The sequence below is a fragment of the Sphaerodactylus townsendi genome, linkage group LG15, assembly GCF_021028975.2.
Source record: "Sphaerodactylus townsendi isolate TG3544 linkage group LG15, MPM_Stown_v2.3, whole genome shotgun sequence".
Taxonomy (NCBI): Eukaryota; Metazoa; Chordata; class Lepidosauria; order Squamata; family Sphaerodactylidae; genus Sphaerodactylus; species Sphaerodactylus townsendi.
In genome coordinates, this window is record NC_059439.1 from 32,735,600 (window position 1) to 32,754,913 (window position 19,314).

General features: G+C 48.0%; 1 protein-coding gene across 1 annotated transcript; it reads left to right on the forward strand.

Annotated features, from left to right (window-relative positions):
* Window positions 1-2,985: 2,985 nt before the first annotated feature.
* MAPK7 (mitogen-activated protein kinase 7) lies at window positions 2,986-14,909 on the forward strand. The gene is made up of 5 exons (XM_048518119.1): window positions 2,986-3,046; window positions 4,478-5,616; window positions 7,948-8,864; window positions 11,873-12,000; window positions 14,018-14,909. Exons 2-5 carry the CDS (start codon window positions 4,497-4,499, stop codon window positions 14,169-14,171), a joined length of 2,319 nt encoding a protein of 772 aa, XP_048374076.1. The 5' UTR covers window positions 2,986-3,046; window positions 4,478-4,496; the 3' UTR covers window positions 14,172-14,909.
* Window positions 14,910-19,314: the final 4,405 nt, after the last annotated feature.

A 19,314-nucleotide genomic window follows, 5' to 3' on the forward strand; every position in this document is an offset into this window, starting at 1 on the left:
TGACGTTTCGCCTGCCTCTGTGGCTGGCATCTTCAGAGGATCTGATAGTAGGAAAGGAAAGCAAGTGGAGTATATATACCAGGTGCAGCCAGTTTCTTACAATCTGGGTCTTCACTGGATTCCTTCACAGAAACAGGTAGCCATGCAAAGGGACAAACTGGGATAAAACAGGCCCAGATTGTAAGAAACCGGCTGTAACCAGGTATGTATACTCCACTTGCTTCCCTGCTATCAGATCCTCTGAAGATGCCAGCCACAGATGCAGGCGAAACGTCAGGAGAGAATGCTGCTAGAACACGGCCAGACAGCCCGGAAACCACACAGCACCCCAGACTGCACCATTGTATTGGCCGAAGGCTTTCCGGTAGAATCACTAGGGTGCTGTGTGGTTTTACCGGGCTGCTATGGCGTGTTCACAACGGTATTCTATGGCGTTTAAGCCTGCACTCTGTGGCTGGCATCTTCCAGAAAAGTTTGATAGTAGGAAAGGAAAGCAAGTGGAGTATATATACCAGGTGCAGCCAGTTTCTTACAATCTGGGTCTTCACTGGATTCCTTCACAGAAACGGTGGTCGAGGATAAACTGGGATAAAACAGGCCCAGATTGTAGAAACCGACTGTAACCAGCGCTCCACTTAGCTTCCTATCAGATCTGGCGATGCAACCAGCGTCACTAAATTTCTGTGTTGTCAGTAACATAATGCACCATTCTTGCTCAGTAAATGGGGTGTTGGTCTGAACTGGCAGAGGTTTTCCTTACGTCTGGGGCGGTCTTCCTCCTTTCTTGTGCCTGTGAGGGGCCTGGCGTTTCCTATTCCACCCCCCATGAAATAGGACAGCCTGTTCCTTTTAGGGTCCTGCCTGATGAGGACCAAACGGAGAAAAACAGTTGATCTGCTAACACACAGGTGTCAAACTCGTGGCCCTCCAGATGTTATGGACTACAGTTCCCATCATCCCCTGCCAGCATCATGCTGGCAGGGGATGATAATAGTCCTGGGAACTTTATCGACACCCTACTCTTCCTGTGCAGTCAACACCTTTAATACATTAGGCGTGGTTCGGTGACGTGTGTCTTGTTCCGTTACAGCCAGGAACGATGGCGGAGCCCCCCATAGAAGACGAGGGCGATGAGGCTGCTCAGGGCCAAACGAAGCAGGAACAGGCCCATCAGGCGGCCCTGGCAGCCAAGAACCTGGCCATCTTGAAGGCCCGCTCCTTCGACGTCACCTTTGAGGTGGGGGACGAATCTGCGAAGTCCATCCCGAGACCATCACGACGCACGGGAGCCTGTGGCGATGCCGGTGGAGCTCTCTCTGCTTCGCCTGCAAGGATTCAGGTGTGTGAAGGTGGAGCGGGGGCGAATGAAAGTTGGGATTTCTGCCTACCATTAGGGAAAGAGGTGGCTTCTGGGGGACCGTCGCTGAGGACTAGAAGCATGCTCTGGTGGGATTTCCCCTCCAAAATACCAGATGGTGTTGGTGTGGAAAACCAGAACTGGGGAGGCTGTGTTTGGGTCCTCCCTTTGCCACAGGGGTCGCTGGGTGACTTTGGGCCAGTCAGTCTCTTGCAACCTGTCCTACCTCATGAGATTGTTGTGAGAATATATTACAGGATGGATAACTGTGGCTGGAATAATCAAGACAATAGCCCGGTCTTCATCTTAGTTTTCTAGTTGGCTGAGTTGGGGAGGAAACGGCCTGATACCACAGAACACTGAGAGGGATGACAAGGGAGGACTTAGTTTCCTTTTTGAACAAAACTTAAACCCCTTATTTGCTTATTTTTATTTACACCATCTATGCTTCACCTTATTCAAAGTGTCTTGTGTCGTTCACAACAGTTCTCTGAAGTAGGCAGGCTGAATTTGTGGCTGGTCCAAGCGAGCCAATCAGCAAGCTTCTATTACTATTATTATTATTATTATTGTAGATTTCACAGCTGCCAGATCTTTAGCTGGTTGTTGGCCTTCATTACAATTCGAGCCTCACCCAGAGGCCTAGGAAGTTGTAATGTATCGGCGTAGTATTCGTGTGGATCCCAGCAGGGCTGCCTTCTGAATTTGACAGATGTTAATTTTGTCAATTCGAAGATGTTTTAAGTGCTGCCCTAGTGTTTATTATTATTGTTGTTGTTGTTGTTGTTGTTGTTGTTGATTTCACCGCTGCCAGATCTTTAGCTGGTTGTTGGCCTTCATTACAATTTGAGCTTCACACAGAAGCCTAGGAAGTTGTAATGTATCGGCATAGTATTCGTGCGGATCCCAGCAGGGCTGCCTTCTGAATTTGACAGATGTTAATTTTGTCAATTTGAAGATGTTTCAAGTGCTGCCCTAGTGTTGTTGTTGTTGTTATTATTTATTATTATTATTATTATTATTGTTATTGTTATTATTATTATTATTATTTCAATTTATAAACTACCCTTCCCCGCAGGGCTCTGGGCGGTGAACAACAATAATAAATAGTACAACAAACCATCATCAAAACATAACAACATATTATAACAATATAAAACTGCCTAAGACTTCTAGGGCAGAGTGGGAATTCAACGCTGGATTTCCCAGATTCTAGACCATCACTCTGAACACTGCTGTCCACTCTGCTGCTTAATTTGTCAACAGGGCTGGTGTGTGAACACCAAAGGACTGCCAGAAGCTTGGTGAGGTGATGAGGTTAAGTTGGTGACTTTCTCTCCATAGCTTCTTGACCTACTTTGCCAGGCTTTCTGTTGTGAAGATAAGAATTAGTAGGCAGTGCCTGGAAAGTAGGAAAGTGGTTAAGAGTCGGCACACACATCTCACACACTCTCAGATGAAATGTGCTTCCAACCTGTGTCCCCTTGTCTTTCTCCCTCAGCAGGCCAGCAGGTGGCGATCAAGAGTCGAAATCCCCAGTGCCTTCGATGGGTCTTGGTGATGAACGCGAAGCGCACTTTGTGAAGGAGCTGAAGATCCTGAAACATTTCAAGCACGACAACATCATCGCCATCAAGGACATCCACTGGAAGCCTCTCCGTGCCTTACGCCCGTGAAGTTCAGATCTGTGTGTAAGTGCCTCTTTTCCCTTGCCTAATGGGAAACCCTCGCGACCGGGACCCAACGATTCTGTGTAGAGGGTAGGTGCTTTCTTAGTGCGATGCTGCATCCCTTCTTGAAGTTGTCCCCAGGTGTTATCTTCTCTAACCCTGCCTGTAGAAAAATAGCTTGCCAGGGTTAAGGCTGTGGAAAAACTCTCCTCTCCGAGTGCTAGTTTTTTTTTTGCAGTCTGAGACTGAGAAGCAGCAGGGCCTTGAAATCTGAAATCATGCAGTCCAGAAAGAGCTATATCACGTAATTGATGCCCCAGTTGAAGTGGGCTTGAGTGGCCATGTAGTTCCTTGAAAGTTCACCACTATCTTTAAGAGTGCAATGTCAACGTTAGCCCAAATAAACTCAAAAATACACACGTTGCACTCTGGCTGTGTCCAATCTTATATATTGATCTTACATATAATTAAACAACTTAACACTTCTATTTGTATTTACATTTCCTTATTTCTCTGACCAAGTTCTTAAGTTCTGCAGAACCTACAGAATTGGAATATGGACTATATGGAACTGAAGCTTTGTTTCTGAACAAAGAATTGAATGGACTAAGTGATTATTTATGTTTAGTTATAAGAGTTGGAAGACTTATGCTGTATCTTTAAGTTCTGCAGAACCTACAGAATTGGAATATGGACTATATGGAACTAAAGCTTTGTTTCTGAACAAAGAATTGAATGGACTAAGTGATTATTTATGTTTAGTTATAAGAGTTGGAAGACTTATGCTGTATCTTTAAGTTCTGCAGAACCTACAGAATTGGAATATGGACTATATGGAACTAAAGCTTTGTTTCTGAACAAAGAATTGAATGGACTAAGTGATTATTTATGTTTAGTTATAAGAGTTGGAAGACTTATGCTGTATCTTTAAGTTCTGCAGAACCTACAGAATTGGAATATGGACTATATGGAACTAAAGCTTTGTTTCTGAACAAAGAATTGAATGGACTAAGTGATTATTTATGTTTAGTTATAAGAGTTGGAAGACTTATGCTGTATCTTTAAGAACTTTGTCAGAGAAATAAGGAAATGTAAATACAAATAGAAGTGTTAAGTTGTTTAATTATATGTAAAATCAATATATAAGATTGGACACAGCCAGAGTGCAACGTGTGTATTTTTGAGTTTATTTGTTCCTTGAAAGTTGCCTTCTTCTGTCTTGGAGTCTGGCACTCTTTCAAAGCTCTGTAAGCTCTTGACAGACCTGTAGATGCCTCAGATGCTTCCAGATCCTTTTCACTGGAGATGCCAAGGCCAGAACTCGAGACCTTCTGAACGCCAAGGAGATGTTCTGCCACTGAGTCACAGCCCTTTCCCCCTTCTGTCCTTGACCTCTTTCCAAACGCTCTACCGTGTTGTTCTCCCTTTGACAAAGCAAATGTCCCGGCAGGTACGTTGTGCTGGACCTGATGGAGAGCGACCTGCACCAGATCATCCACTCCTCTCAGCCCCTCACCCTGGAACACGTACGCTACTTCCTCTACCAGCTTCTCCGGGGGCTCAAGTACATCCACTCGGCCAACGTCATCCACCGGGACCTCAAGCCCAGCAACCTCCTGATCAACGAGAACTGCGAGCTGAAGATCGGCGACTTCGGCATGGCCCGGGGCCTCTGCACCAAACCCGACGAGTACAAGTACTTCATGACGGAGTACGTGGCCACCCGCTGGTACCGCGCCCCCGAACTGATGCTCTCCTTGCACGAGTACACGCAGGCCATCGACATGTGGTCGGTGGGTTGCATTTTTGCCGAGATGCTCGGGCGGAAGCAGCTGTTCCCTGGGAAGAATTACATCCACCAGCTGCAGCTGATCATCACGGTCTTGGGGACTCCCCCCGCCAAGGTGGTGCACTCCATCGGGGCGGACCGGGTGCGGGCGTACGTCCAGAGCCTGCCGTCGCGCCAGCCGGTGCCGTGGGAGAGCCTCTACCAGCAGGCCGACCGCAAAGCCTTGTCGATGCTCTCCAAGATGCTGCGCTTCGACCCCCGGGAGCGCATCTCGGTGGTGGAAGCGCTGAGCCACCCCTTCCTTGCCAAGTACCACGACCCCGACGACGAGCCCGACTGCGTGCCGGCCTTCGACTTCGATTTCGACAAGCAGGTGCTGACCAAGGAGCGGATCAAGGAAGCCATCGTGGCCGAAATCAACGATTTCCACGACCGGCGGGAGGGCATCCGGCGCCAGATCAGCTTCAAGCCTGCTCTGCGGCCGGCGGTGGTCGGGGGCTGCGTGACGGCCTCCGAGCAAGGCCTGCTCCTCCGCTGCCAGGATGTGGACATGCCCAGCGCCGGCTCCCCTCGGCCCAGAGACAGCGACTACGCCATGGCGTCTCCCACCCTCTACCCGCTTCCGGAGACCATTGACCTGATCTCTCCCCTTGTCGCCGAGGCAGTGGCCCAGCCTGAGGTGAAGGCCGAAGCGGAGCCTCCCGCCGCGCCGCCCAAACGGGAGGGAGCCATCTCGGATGACACCAAGGCTGCCCTCAAGGCCGTCATCTTAAAGTCGGCCCTCCGGAATAAGAACAAAGGTGAGGTGGAAAAGTCTGGCTGAGGGAGGGGGTTTCTGGCAGGGAGGGGGTTTCTGGCAGATTGTGGGGCTGTGTTTTGACCCAGGGGCTTCCTTGATGAATGGGCCTGAGACTTTTAAGGAAACAACCACTGAATGGAAAACTCCTGGTGTCCTTTTACCGCTGTGCTATAGAGAGTGTCTTAACCTCCTGCATCTGTGTATGGTTCTCCAGTTGCACAGTGGCAGATAGGAAGGCGCTCCAAAGGGTGATCACTACTGCACAGAGGATTATCGGCTGCCCTCTCCCCTCCTTGGAAGAACTCTATAATTCCCGAAGCCTAAAGAAAGCCCAAAATATTCTGAGAGACCCGTCTCATCCAGCACACTCTCTTTTCGAACTGTTACCATCTGGCAGACGATACAGGCCTATCAAAACTAGGACAAAGAGGCTTAGAGACAGCTTCTACTCTAGAGCTGTGGCTATGCTGAACTCCGTGGCTTCGTGTTGATGTGTTTGGGGCTGTGTAGGGATGGGTGGAGGAAGGGGAAAGTGAGGATGGGGTATGAGTCTGAAATTGTGTGCGTCGAGGAATGCTGCTGTAAATTTTGTTGTGCGTGCACAATGACAATGAAATGCTTATGCCTGGTGTGGGTATCGGCAATGGGATGCTCCCGGGCTGCGTTTCCGCACTACGTACGGTGCTACACTCTGTTCCACCAAAAGATGATAGTACTGACAGTTGAGGTGCAGCGGCTGAGAAAATTGTATGCTTCCACGTTAAGAGTACAAGAATTATCATTCGTTTTTACACGCTGCTTTTGTCAAAACCGTTCTTTGGGGCGTTATTGAACACGGTACTTTGATCTAAGAGCATTTATCGTTCGCTAGACGACTTTCAAACAGATGCGGGGTGGGTGGGAAGCAGGGCTAGGTCGGCACTAGGACCCGGGCGGAGCATTCTGCGGAACAGGCCCGGCATGCTTTGTTCTGCCCTGGAGAAATATACAACTCTGCTGTCATCTTTCTGTGGAACAGAATGTAGCTCATTAGTCCTTACAGCTGTTCTGAGAAGACTTTGTAGACTTTATGTAACAGGCTGAATAGCCCCTGAAACACCAGACAAAGCACTGGTCAGAGTTTAGTGTTCCTTCCCTGCTGGTGGAGCAGTTTCTTCCACCTGCATTTGCATTCAGAAATCCCCTTGAACCAATGAATCTACTATTCATTGGTTCAAGCTCTTAGCAGTGGCGTAGGAGGCTAAGAGCTCGTGTATCTAATCTGGAGGAACCGGGTTTGATTCCCCGCTCTGCCGCCTGAGCTGTGGAGGCTGATCTGGGGAATTCAGATTAGCCTGTGCACTCCCACACTCGCCGGCTGGGTGACCTTGGGCTAGTCACAGCTTCTCGGAGCTCTCTCAGGCCCACCCACCTCACAGGGTGTTTGTTGTGAGGGGGGAAGGGCAAGGAGATTGTCAGCCCCTTTGAGTCTCCTGCAGGAGAGAAGGGGGGGATATAAATCCAAACTCTTCTTCTTATTATTTATTGTCGAAGGCTTTCACAGCCGGAATCACTGGGGTGCTGTGTGGTTCCCGGGCTGTACGGCCGTGTTCTAGCAGCATTCTCTCCTGACGTTTCGCCTGCATTTGTGGCTGGCGTCCTCAGAGGATCGTCAGGAGAGAATGCTGCTAGTACACGGCCATACAGCCCAGAAACCACACAACATCCCAGAATCTACTATTCTTTCCTTCCCCTTGAATGTATCCAGAGAAAATCTGGCTCTCTGTTGCCCTATATATTTGATCTCCTGAGTTTAAACACATTGAGCGACAGGGCGGCAGAACGAACTAGCGTTTGCCTTGTAGGGACTGTCTCTCCCTATATCGCCCTGCTAGGCCCCTCCGCTCCTCGGAGGCGGACCTTCTGGTGATCCCTGGCCCCAAAGTGGTCCGGCTGGCCTCCACAAGGGCTAGGGCTTTTACGGCCCTGGCTCCTACCTGGTGGAACAGGCTCCCAAGTGAGATCAGGGCCCTGCGGGACATACAGAGTTTCCGCAGGGCCTGTAAAACAGACCTGTTCCGCCAGGCATTTAACCAGCCGGGATAACACCACACTCCTGTGATAAATATCTGGCCTCCAGTGGGTGCAAGAATGGAGAAGGGGAAACAATTTTAATCGCCATCTGAATTTTTATAATTTATATATGGTTTTAACTGGGATGAATGTGAAATGGATTTTAACTGTTTTTATATAATTGATGGACACCTCCCTGAGCCCTTCGGGGAAGGGCGGTATAGAAGTTTAATAAAATAAATAATAAACAAATAAATAAATAAAGCTGCGTGTTCCACAGATACCCCATCCTCCGTCCCTGAGACGCCTGACATCCGGAGGCCGGTGACGGCGAAGGAGCGTCAGCGCGAGCGAGAGGAGAAACGCAAGCGCCGTCACGAGCGAGCCAAGGAGCGTGAGAAGCAGAAGAAGGAGAAGGAGAAGGAACGCAAGGACATGCTCACCGAGAACGACCGGAACCTTCTGGAGAGGTGGACCAAGATGGTCGACCGCACCCAGAACAAGTTGGCCCAGAATGGATCCGCGGTCCTGCCGCAGGCGACCGCCGCCGGCCATATCCTATCTCAAGTTCCTCCTGCCAACTCTTTGCCGCCTCAAGTGCCTCCTGCCAGCCACATTCCGCCCAGCTCTTCCGCCAATCCCTCGGCACCCACCGACTTCCTCACCTTCTCGGACAAGGGGGTGCCTGCCTTGAGACCCAAGCTCACTCTGGTCCCTGTGGGGGCAGAACTAGCCCCCGTTCAAGGGGCGAATGCCAACCTGGTCCACTTTTTCCCCGCCCAGCCCACCCCGTTCCTGGTCACCTCCGCGGCCTGCCCGAAAGCCACTCCGTCCAAACCGGAGTGTGTGCTAAGTGTCAAATACGGACCTGGGCAGATATTTCAGGCTCCGTACGGGGTGACGGCCCTCAATGCCTGGAGCGCCGTCCCCCAGCCTGAGAACTGGGCCGTGACCGGCCAGGTGCCGGTGAGTCAGCCGGAGATAGCGCCCCCTAGTGAAGCACTGCCGGAGCCGACTGTGAATTACGGAGCGAGAACGGGTGTGGATGACGCCATATTTCTGACGGAGGCGGGCAAAACAGAGGTGCCGTCACAGCCCAACCAACCCCAAATGGCCTCAGAGCTGCCTTCAGGGACCACTGTGCCTTTGGAGCCTCCTGATATCAATATGGTGACTCAACAGCTGTCGAAATCCCAGGTAATTTATTTGTTCATGCGTATCCTTACTACATTTCTGACCCACCTTTCTTCCCTCCCGAGGGCCACCCAAGTGGCTGGCGGTTTAAAACCTACGGTTTAAAACCTTTTATGTTCTTATCTAAATAGCAATTATTCATCCATTCATTATTCTTTAATATGATAGTGTTGAAATGTCCATGGCTTGTGTACTAGAACCAGGGGGCATCCATTGAAAATGCTGGGGGGAAGAATTAGGACTAATAAAAGGAAACACTTCTTCACGCAACGTGTGATCGGTGTTTGGAATATGCTGCCACAGGAGGTGGTGGTGGCCACTAACCTGGATAACTTTAAAAGGGGCTTGGACAGATTTATGGAGGAGAAGTCGATTTATGGCTACCAATCTTGATCCTCTTTGATCTGAGATTGCAAATGCCTTAGCAGACCAGGTGCTCGGGAGCAACAGCTGCAGAAGGCCCTTGCTTTCACATCCTGCATGCGAGCTCCCAAAGGCACCTGGTGGGCCACTGTTGTTGATTTTGCCATGTAGAACATAAGAACATAAGAAGAGTAGCAGAGAGCTGGACTAGATGGACTCTGGTCTGATCCAGCAGGCTAGTTCTTATGTTCTTATGTTCTACATGGCAAAATCAACAACACAAGCCTTTATTGGCATATAAAACAAGACAACATTTGAAAACAAAACAAGGTTAAGAAATGCAGTTAAAATTACTAATTTCCAATATAAAATTTGCAACAGTTTCACAAAAGAGCACATCAGAGCTGTTCAGGAGATTGGGTATCTTGTAACACTCATGCCACTGAGAACATTGCAAGAAAATGGAATTCATGTATTTCATGCGTATCTTATTGTATTTAGGGCATAGAAACAAAGAATGGTCAAGTGTTTCAACCGTAGTCATATCCCATGAACAAACTCTTTTAGAACGTTCCATATTCTTAAATCTTCCCTCCAGCAGAGCTGATGGCAGCACATTACATCTTGCAGAAGCCAAGGCTCTCCTCTGGGTGGGATTAATCAGCAGACGAAGATATGCTGCCATAATTCCACGCTCGCATGGGATTAATAATGTAGTTGGAGAACAGGTTGTCTTGGCAGCACGAGTCAAATTATGAAAATCAAGATCCAAGATACATGGCAAAATCACAGTTTGAGCCCGTTGAAATCGGCCCTTTCTTCACTCCTCTCCCAAACACACATAATTAAAACAAATCAAGAGCAGAGTTTAAATACGGACAAAGAAATAAAAAATAGCAATTAAAAACATTGGTCGGGAAGGAAGGATTGTTGAGTAAATTCCAAGTGAAACAAAGAAATCGGCACTTGTTGACGGAAGACAGCAGCAGAGAGGTTGGCGAATGTTCACAGAGGTTTACAGGGAATTCCAGAGGTTTTGGTACTATGACTGAGAAAATGCTCTTCTTAAAAAAAAAATTGAAATTAATTTTTATAACAAAACTAACAAAACATACAAAAGTGATCGAGTCATTCTACGTTACTTAAACAACATAGATAAAGACGACAAATAACACTTGAATTTCTGCCCGTCACCCGCTGCAGAAGTTATCCATATCATAGTAACTTCCTATTAATATTAAAACCCAGAAAGCTTTAGAAGAAGAAGAAGAGTTTGGATTTATATCCCCCCTTTCTCTCCTGTAGGAGACTCAAAGGGGCTTACAATCTCCTTGCCCTTCCCCCCCTCACAACAAACACCCTGTGAGGTAGGTGGGGCTGAGAGAGCTCCAAAGAACTGTGACTAGCCCAAAGTCACCCAGCTGGCTATGTTGGGAGTGTACAGGCTAATCTGAATTCCCCAGATAAGCCTCCACAGCTCAGGTGGCAGAGCGGGGAATCAAACCCGGTTCCTCCAGATTAGAATACACCTGCTCTTAACCACTACGCCACTGCTGCTCCTTTAAAACCTTAGTCAATGCTTTAACCCAAATTCCATTTCTAGAAAAGACAAGGCAAATACAGAGGTATCTACACAGAGGTGCCGTCTACTTGACTTATCTTATCTACTTGACTTACCAGTATATACTCGTGTATAAGTCGACCCGCATATAAGTCGAGGCACCTAATTTTACCACAAAAAACTGGGAAAACGTATTGACTCGCGTATAAGTCGAGGGTGGGAAATGCAGCAGCTGCTGGTAAATTTCAAAAATAAAAATAGATGCCAATAAAATTACATCAATTGAGGCAGCAGTTTGTTAAATGTTTTTGAATATTTATTTCAAAGAAAAACAGTAAACTGGCTCTGTAAGTGGAAAAGAGGGTCAACAAGAACAATATGGTCTCAACAATAACTTTAAAAGTACAAAAACCTTAGCTCAACCAGCAACCAAGCTAAAACACAAGAGTTAAAATCCTTCAAAACTGGATTCCTCATCATCATCTGTATGTCCAAATGTAACCCAACTTAGATTTTAAGAGGGATGTTATCAGAAATAGAAAATCTACTATTAGCTTCCATTGTAAACAATGGGGGATGGGGTCCTCTTTGGGGGTCAATAACTTTGGATCCCCTGACCCAAACTTCACCAAACATGGCTGGTATCATAAAAAGACTCTCCTGATGAGACCAGCCAGGTTTGGTGAAGTTTGGCTCAGAGGGTCCAAAGTTATGGACCCTCAAAATGGTAGCCCCATCTACTAATAGCTCCCATTGAAAACAATGGGGAATGGGGGCACCTCCTTTGGGGGTCCATAACTTTGGACCCCCTGAACCAAACTTTACCAAACTTGGCTGGTACCATCAGGAGTGTCTTCTGATGGTACCCTGACATTTTGGTGCCACTAGAATAAAAACTGCGCCCCCTGCTGGCCGGCAAAGTAAAAAAACACACAAAAATTTAATGACCCACATATAAGTCGAGGGGAGCTTTTTCAGCATTAAAAATGTGCTGAAAAATTCGACTTATACATGAGTATATACGGTACTTCCAAAGTGGAAAAGTTATCTTTGACTGACGAATGGTCTCGTGTTTTCTGGATTCCAGGTGGACGACATTTTGCCCCCTGTCTTCTCTGGCACCCCGAAAGGCAGCGGCGCTGGCTACGGAGTCGGCTTCGACCTGGAAGAGTTTCTGAATCAGTCGTTCGACATGGTTGGAGAAAACCGGGAGAGGTAAGAGAGAACTCCTTCTGGACTTAGTAGGCAATACAGGTTGGTGGAGTTTTGAATGGAGGAAGTTCAGTCTCAGATGTACTTGCCTTTATTTGAAACTTACCATGTTTACAGTCTGGGCCCTGTGGCTGTTATCCGGCAATATGTGGCAGAGAAGAAGAAGAAGAAGAAGAGTTTGGGCTTATATCCCCCCTTTCTCTCCTTGTAGGAGGCTCAAAGGGGCTGACAATCTCCTTGCCCTTCCCCCCTCACAACAAACACCCTGTGAGGTAGGTGGGGCTGAGAGAGCTCCGAGAAGCTGTGACCAGCCCAAGGTCACCCAGCTGGCGTGTGTGGGAGTGCACAGGCCAATCTGAATTCCCCAGATCAGCCTCCACAGCTCAGGCGGCAGAGCTGGGAATCAAACCCGGTTCCTCCAGATTAGATACACGAGCTCTTAACCTCCTACGCCACTGCGTGTTGTGGGCCAGGTGAAGGGAGTGCTGCCATTGGCTTATGGCGCTGTGATGTCACAGAAGTGTATGGCATCATCTCCTTATCTCATTAATAGGTCTGGTTGCAGTTCTCAAGAGATGATGTATGAGTGTTATTACACCACCACAAATGTGGACATGCGTTCAGACTGATGTGGGTAATTAGTTTGCTTTTGCAGGGAGTCGAGAACCAAGATCTTTTATATAAAGAATAGCACGTTTCAGCAGGGGAAGGATGATTTAAAAGTGTAAAAAAACCTTCGTCGATATGCCTCCACTAGAGGGTACCGGTGTTCTTGGGAGAAGAAAAATCCAAATTTTGTCTAACTCTCAGAGAGCAAACAGAACGATATGCTCAATTTTGATAAGTGATTGATTATCTTCAAAGAAGAGGTCCCGTCCAAGTACCTATACGGACGAAGACATAGGACCGAGTGAAGAAGACATCGTTTAGTCACCTTGACTATGTTGTAGGGTGATGTGATATGTGTAGTATTGTAAGAGTCTAGGCTCTGATGTTGTTTGCACTTTTCACTGGTTACACTTTATGTATTGCACTTTATATGTGGGCTTAGCGCAATTGATAAAGCAGCCGTTGATGCAGCGTGTTTGTTGTTTGTGGAGTTGTTAACGTTGCATCCATTGAGAAATTGATACATTGTATATGAGGGCTGTGTTTCGACCCAGGGGCTTCCTTGATAAATGGACCTGGTGTGGGTATTGGCAATGGGATGCTGCCGGGCTACATTTCCCCGCTACGTATGGTACTACACTCTGGCACCCCTAAAGGCAGCGGCGAAGAACAAAACTCTTTGCCTCCACTAGAGGGTGCCAGTGTTCTTGGGAGAAGAAAAATCCAAATTTTGTGTAACTCTCAGAGAGCAAACAGAACGATATGCTCAATTTTGTAGCATTGAGCAGACATCCTAATCAAAAACCAGTCAGTTGGCTTAGTGCTGCATCAAATTGGGGAGCAAAGGTATGGTATTCAGGCTTTGTTAAAAGCAAGCTGGTGCGTCCAACTGCCTTTCCTTTAGGGTTCCTCCTTGCTAAAGAGGCAAACTTTGAACCCCCGCACAGAGGTGGGATCCAGCAGGTTCTCACAGGTTCCCAAGAGTAGGCTACTAATTATTTGTGTGTGCCGAGAGGGGGTGACTAATTGGTGATTTTGCCATGTGATTTTTGCTTTAGTTACGCCCCTCCTCTCAGCAGTAGCGTGCAGAACTTGAAGCAGTCTAGCAGGAGGTGAACCGGCGTGCGTGGCAGCCTGCGCCTGCGTGCACTCGTTTCCCGCCCAAGGACCAGTGCAGCGGCTGCGTCCTTGCCACAGCCCCGCCCAGGAATGCCCCGCCCCCAGAATGCCCGACCATGCCCTGTCGTGCCCCGCCCAGCCCCATTGGCGCTACGCTACAGTTTGAATCCCACCACCATGGGAACCTGTTACTAAAATTTTTGGATCCCACCACTGCCCCCGCAACATGCTAGTGTATTTTTCCATGGTTCACTGGGTCAGTTTCACCCTCTTTCTCTCTCTCTCTCTCCAGTCAAGGTGACTCTGCTCCGCTCTCGGCCTCCCTTCTCGCCGACTGGCTGGAAGTCCATCGCATGAACCCGGCCGACATGGAGTCCCTCCAACAGGAACTGCAGCTGGGCTCTCCCATGATCCTCTCCGACATTCCCGACCTTCAGGACGCATGAAACGTCTGCCTTCTCCCTCTCTCTCTCTAACTTGGTCGGCCGCCCCCAAAGGCCACGCCCACTTGTCTGTCTGTTGACCTTCCTGTGTACTCTGGCTGGGAGCTTCACCACTGTGCCTGCTGTCTTATATCTAAAAGGAAGACCCAGGTCAGGCCTGGTGATTGTTTTGGGCTGGAGGCCTTAAAACAAAGTTTGAGAGGCCCTCTCTACCACTGGGTAATCCCGGGTCTGTGGGTTGTGGGAAACGGAATCTGCGCCGCTCACTAGTCACCACTGTCATGACGCTAGGGGGCTTCTTCTCACGCTCACTGTGGGACGGGCGTCCGTTGACTCCTTCCGGACCCTCACTGTGTTTCCTCACCCGCGTGGCCTGAAGCATGAACATTACTTGGACATGGAAAAGCGCATGCGTTGCCTTGACCCTTGACCTCACTTTGTCTGAGTAGGTTAGAGAATCGAACTCCTGAAAGCCGTTTGCCATTTTTTTGTGGGGAGGGTTTGTGTGACTGTTCTTCCGGGAAGCATTTGCAGCTCCCCCCCCCCCGCCTCCCCCAGTTCATGATGACCTCCTCGTAAATAGCGGGGGCCTGCCCAGACGAACAACACATGTTGACTTGAACAAACACTGAGAGATTTGTTGGGGAGTGGAGGGTGTTCAGATCTTTCTGTTACTTCAAATTGAGCCCCACCCACCCACCCAAATAATGCTTTTGAGTGCTGGTTGGTCGATTGTTACATTTCTCTAGAACAGGGGTCTTCAACCTGCGGCTCTCCAGATGTTCATGGACTACAAATCCCATCGGCCCCTGCCAGAATAGCCAATTGGCCATGCTGGCAAGGCGCTGATGGGAATTGTAGTCCATGAACATCTGGAGAGCCGCAGGTTGAAGACCCCTGCTCTAGAAGAAGGCGAGTTGGATATTTTGCACATATCTTGGGGGCATGCTGTCGACACTAGGGGGCGCCCCTGGTGCTGGGATATGTCTCAAACCCACCTCTGAAGAGCCGGAGGTCAGATCTGAAACTGGTTGACTGTTTTTGTTGTGTAGGGGTGTTTTTTTTTTTGTCTTTGTACAACTCCTTCCAGCTTTGGGTGCTGCTGTTGGTAGGGGTTAGACCGTATGGTGGATTTCCCCCAAAGTGATGCTGTGTTACGATGGTTTTGCCATTAAACTTTTTATTAAAATGGTGATTTATATGTAAAAAAAGCCCAGAGCTGTTCTCTCTTTCTGTATCAGGTCTCCCAACGTTGGCTACGTGTTGTGGGGTGAGGGCAAGGGAGTCAGATAAGGCTCAAATAAAGGGATTATCTGCTTTAAATTTGTTCATTCCTGCAAGCAGTTCTTAACAGGGTCCGATTTCCCCAAGTTATGGTTTAGATCCGGGGGGGGGGGGGGGTTGTTATCATGCCATGATAAATCACATGAACTATAACAGTGATGGCGAACCTTTTTGAGACCGAGTGCCCAAATTGCAACCCAAACCCCACTTATTTATTGCAAAGTGCCAACTCGGCAATTTAACCTGAATGCTGAGGTTTCAGTTTAGAAAAAACTGGTTGGCTCCCTCTTCCTCCGCCCCACACGTTCGAGCAGGGGCCAGCCTGCTCTAGCCTCCAGCAAGTCCTGCATGCACCACTCTGTGCCTCTCCAGCATCTCTGCCTCCTCTGCGCCCCTCCCCCCCAGGTAGCAGCCACCCGGAGCACAGGCACCAGGCCTGCCAGCCGAGTCCTCCCTGCTCACCGCAGTGGGCACACATCGTGTTCAGTGACCCAGGCCAACCTAGATGTGTATGTGTGTGTGGGGGATTTTCCGCCCCCCACATGATGAACTCTGTGTGCGTTCTGGCATCCGTGCCATAGGTTCGCCATCACTGAACTATAAGAACTGTAACAGGCTACACAGTAAGTAAACAGATGATGAAACCTGAGAATCAGTACTGCAAATACTACATCTGTAATTTAATAAATGCACACAGCGGTGAAAAGCCGCACGGTAAGTTCAACATATATTTCATGAAAATACAATTTCATGCGAGTAGACGAATAGCAACATTCAAAGTCCAAAGTGTTATGTCCAAGATGGACATGTTTTCTAAGAACTCCCATAAAGTTATAATTTCAGGTCTGTGCTTGGGGGGGGAGATGCAACATTTTTCTGGTTCAAAAATGAAAACTTGCCTTATAAGCTGGTTGGACCACTGGCCCAGGGGCCAGTAGTGGTCTTTCCCAGTCTCTATGAAGAAGAGTTTGTTTTTATACTTTTCTCTACCTTTTAAGGAGTCTCCAAGAGACTTACAATTGCCTTCCCTTCCTCTGCCCACAACAGAGACCTTGTGAGGTAGGTGGGGCTGAGAGAGTTCAGAGAAATCTGATTGGCCCAAGGTCATTCAGTTGGCTGCAGGCGGAGGAGTGGAGAATCAAACCTGATTCTCAAGATTAGAGTCTGCCACTCAGCCACCAAACTACACTGGCTCTCTATGTAAGATCTGCATTTGTGGTTTTTCCCACTGCCCCCACCATGGCAAAGGATGGGGTGAGAAATGGGAAGGAGTGACTTGGAGCTGACTTTTGATTCCCTTGATGGCCACTGCGGTTGTATTTTTCAAGCAACTTTGGGTTGCCATGGATACTCAAAAGTTCCAACAAACTTTGTATTTTACTGTTAGCATATGCACACATGTTGCTGTTCAAACTTCAGTTTTGTATCCCAAACAAATTTTTCTGTAAATATGGACTTCTCCTAGCCAGGACTGGCCCCGTTGTTTGGTTTTACCTATCTGCAAGGTAACCAGATATACAAATACCAAAGCACTGACGTATCTACTGCTATCAAATCTTACGGTCTGGTCCTTGATAGGTGATTCTCTTTGTTCCTTTCGTTAGCATGTTAGCAGAAGTTATTTTTGTGCGGGTGTCAAAAGATCTTTTAAACAACGTTACACAACGAAATCCAGGGTGTGGCAGCATTACACAACTGACGCTGTGCAGACGGAGGTGAAGGGAGGGCTTGTAGCTCAAACGTGACACAGAGTTTTCTAGATCTTTCTACTGCATTGAGTGTGGAGGACGAGCGAATTTGCAGACCCGCAGAAACCCGCTGTCCATGACATGCACTGACCTGCGTTGGACCCATTTCCTGTGTGGGTGACTCACCCCCTGAGTCAACAACATTAATTCCTAGAGGGGCCAGGTAAATGGGATTTTGAAATTGGTGCAAGATAGGAAGTCCAGCCCACTGTTTCACAACAAAAGCCCAACTTAATTAGGGGAGATGCCGCTTTTAAGGATGAGTCATAAGTCAGAAACCTCCCCCACCCCCACCCCGTAAAACCTTTGCCCAGAATTTATTAAAACAATTGAGAGGTCGAAAAATAGAGGGAAAGGCTAATGCCGTTTCTCACTTTCAGTAGAGTTCTTATGCTATAATTCACCAGCCTTGACTCCCATCCCAGAAATCAGGCCAGATTTTAAACTGTGAAGCTACTGTTTCAACAACAACAACAACAAAGAACCTTTATTGGCATAACAACATTATATACACAGATCCACTTAACCAAGTAGAGGGAAACTAAAATAAATGTACAGGTAGAGAAGGCTGATGTTCAGGATTTGCTCCTAAAGCGCTGTTTTATATACAAATCCAAAAATTTGGTGACTGCATCATTTGCATCACTACTGGGGCTGTCCAACAGAAAGGCAATCTTTTGCAAGTCAGATGCATACTCTTTTTTGAGTAGCAGGGGTGACAAGTATTTGACTCTGGGTACTGTGTAAAGTGGACAATAAAGTAAAATATGGTCTATAGAGTCAACACAATTCCCGTTGCATATGCATAGCCTTTGACGGTAAGGGGTTTTAGTGAATCTCCCTGTTGATACGACTGATGGAAGGGCATTGCAACGGGCCAAAATAATTGCTCTACGGAGCCTGGGCATGGTTATCTGGTGCAGGTATTGAGCTACTGTTTCTCTTTGGCAGATTCTAATCAAAATATTTACACTCCTTATCACCTGGCGAACGTTGGCTTTCAGTTGCCTCCTCTTGTGGCAATTCTTCATTGACAAGATGACTGTCACCACTGGGGACAACTCTAGGTCAGCTACGCCTTACAGAACTTTCAAAAACCCTGGACCTATGGGGAAGAAAATCCTAGTTTGGACAAACCGAGGTGGATCAACCCATCTCCCAAATAGCCTACCTCCAACCTAAGGAGTTTTCCGCCAACCTAAGTGGCCGTTCCACCAATAGAGAAGCTACTCAAGTTGGAACACAGCTTTGAACTTGAGCCAAAGAACGTCCGGGATATAAATATATGAAAAAATATATCAATGAACAGACTTTTCTCAGTGGAGGGGTGCGATAGGTATAAGATCCACCCAACAATAGATTTCCTGCCCTTCCCCCCCCCTCTAGCCCTACTGTGGTCCTCCTTGATCTGAGATTGCAAAGGCCTTAGCAGACCAGGTGCTCAGGAGAAGCAGCAGCAGCAGCAGCAGCAGGAGGTAATTGCTTTCACATCCTGCATGTGAGCTCCCAAAGGCACCTGGTGGGCCACTGCGAGTAGCAGAGTGCTGGACTAGATCGACTCTGGCCTGATCCAGCTGGCTCTTCCTTATGTTCTTATGTGGTGCAGTGGTTAAGGTGTTGGACTAGAATCTGGCAAACGCAGTTTCAAATTCCCACCCTACCATGGAACCTTGCTGAGTGATGTTGAACTAGTCATCCCCTCTCAGCCTCGACCCTGGCAACCATTTGGATAGGAGGCCTCCAAGAAATACCTCCGGCATGATGCGGAGGAAGACAATGGCCTCTGACTCTCTCTTGCCTGCTAGATGACTTCGCATTCTCAGATTGCTTTTTTTCTTGTTGCTCCAGATCAGAAGATTGTGGTTCCAGATCATAGCCGGGGAGAGAGTCAAAGGAAGGTTATGCAACGTCCCCTTATCACCAGCAGCAACTCCTTCCCATTTAGCACAAGGGAGAGAGCCCTTGGATCCTGTAGCCCGTAGGTGTCAAACTCGCGACCCTCCAGATGTTATGGACTACAGTTCCCATTATCCCCTGCCAGCAGGGGATTCTTCTGTTAGACCTTATCAATCATAACTGGTTTGGAGCTCTTGAACAGCAAATTGCCTCTACCT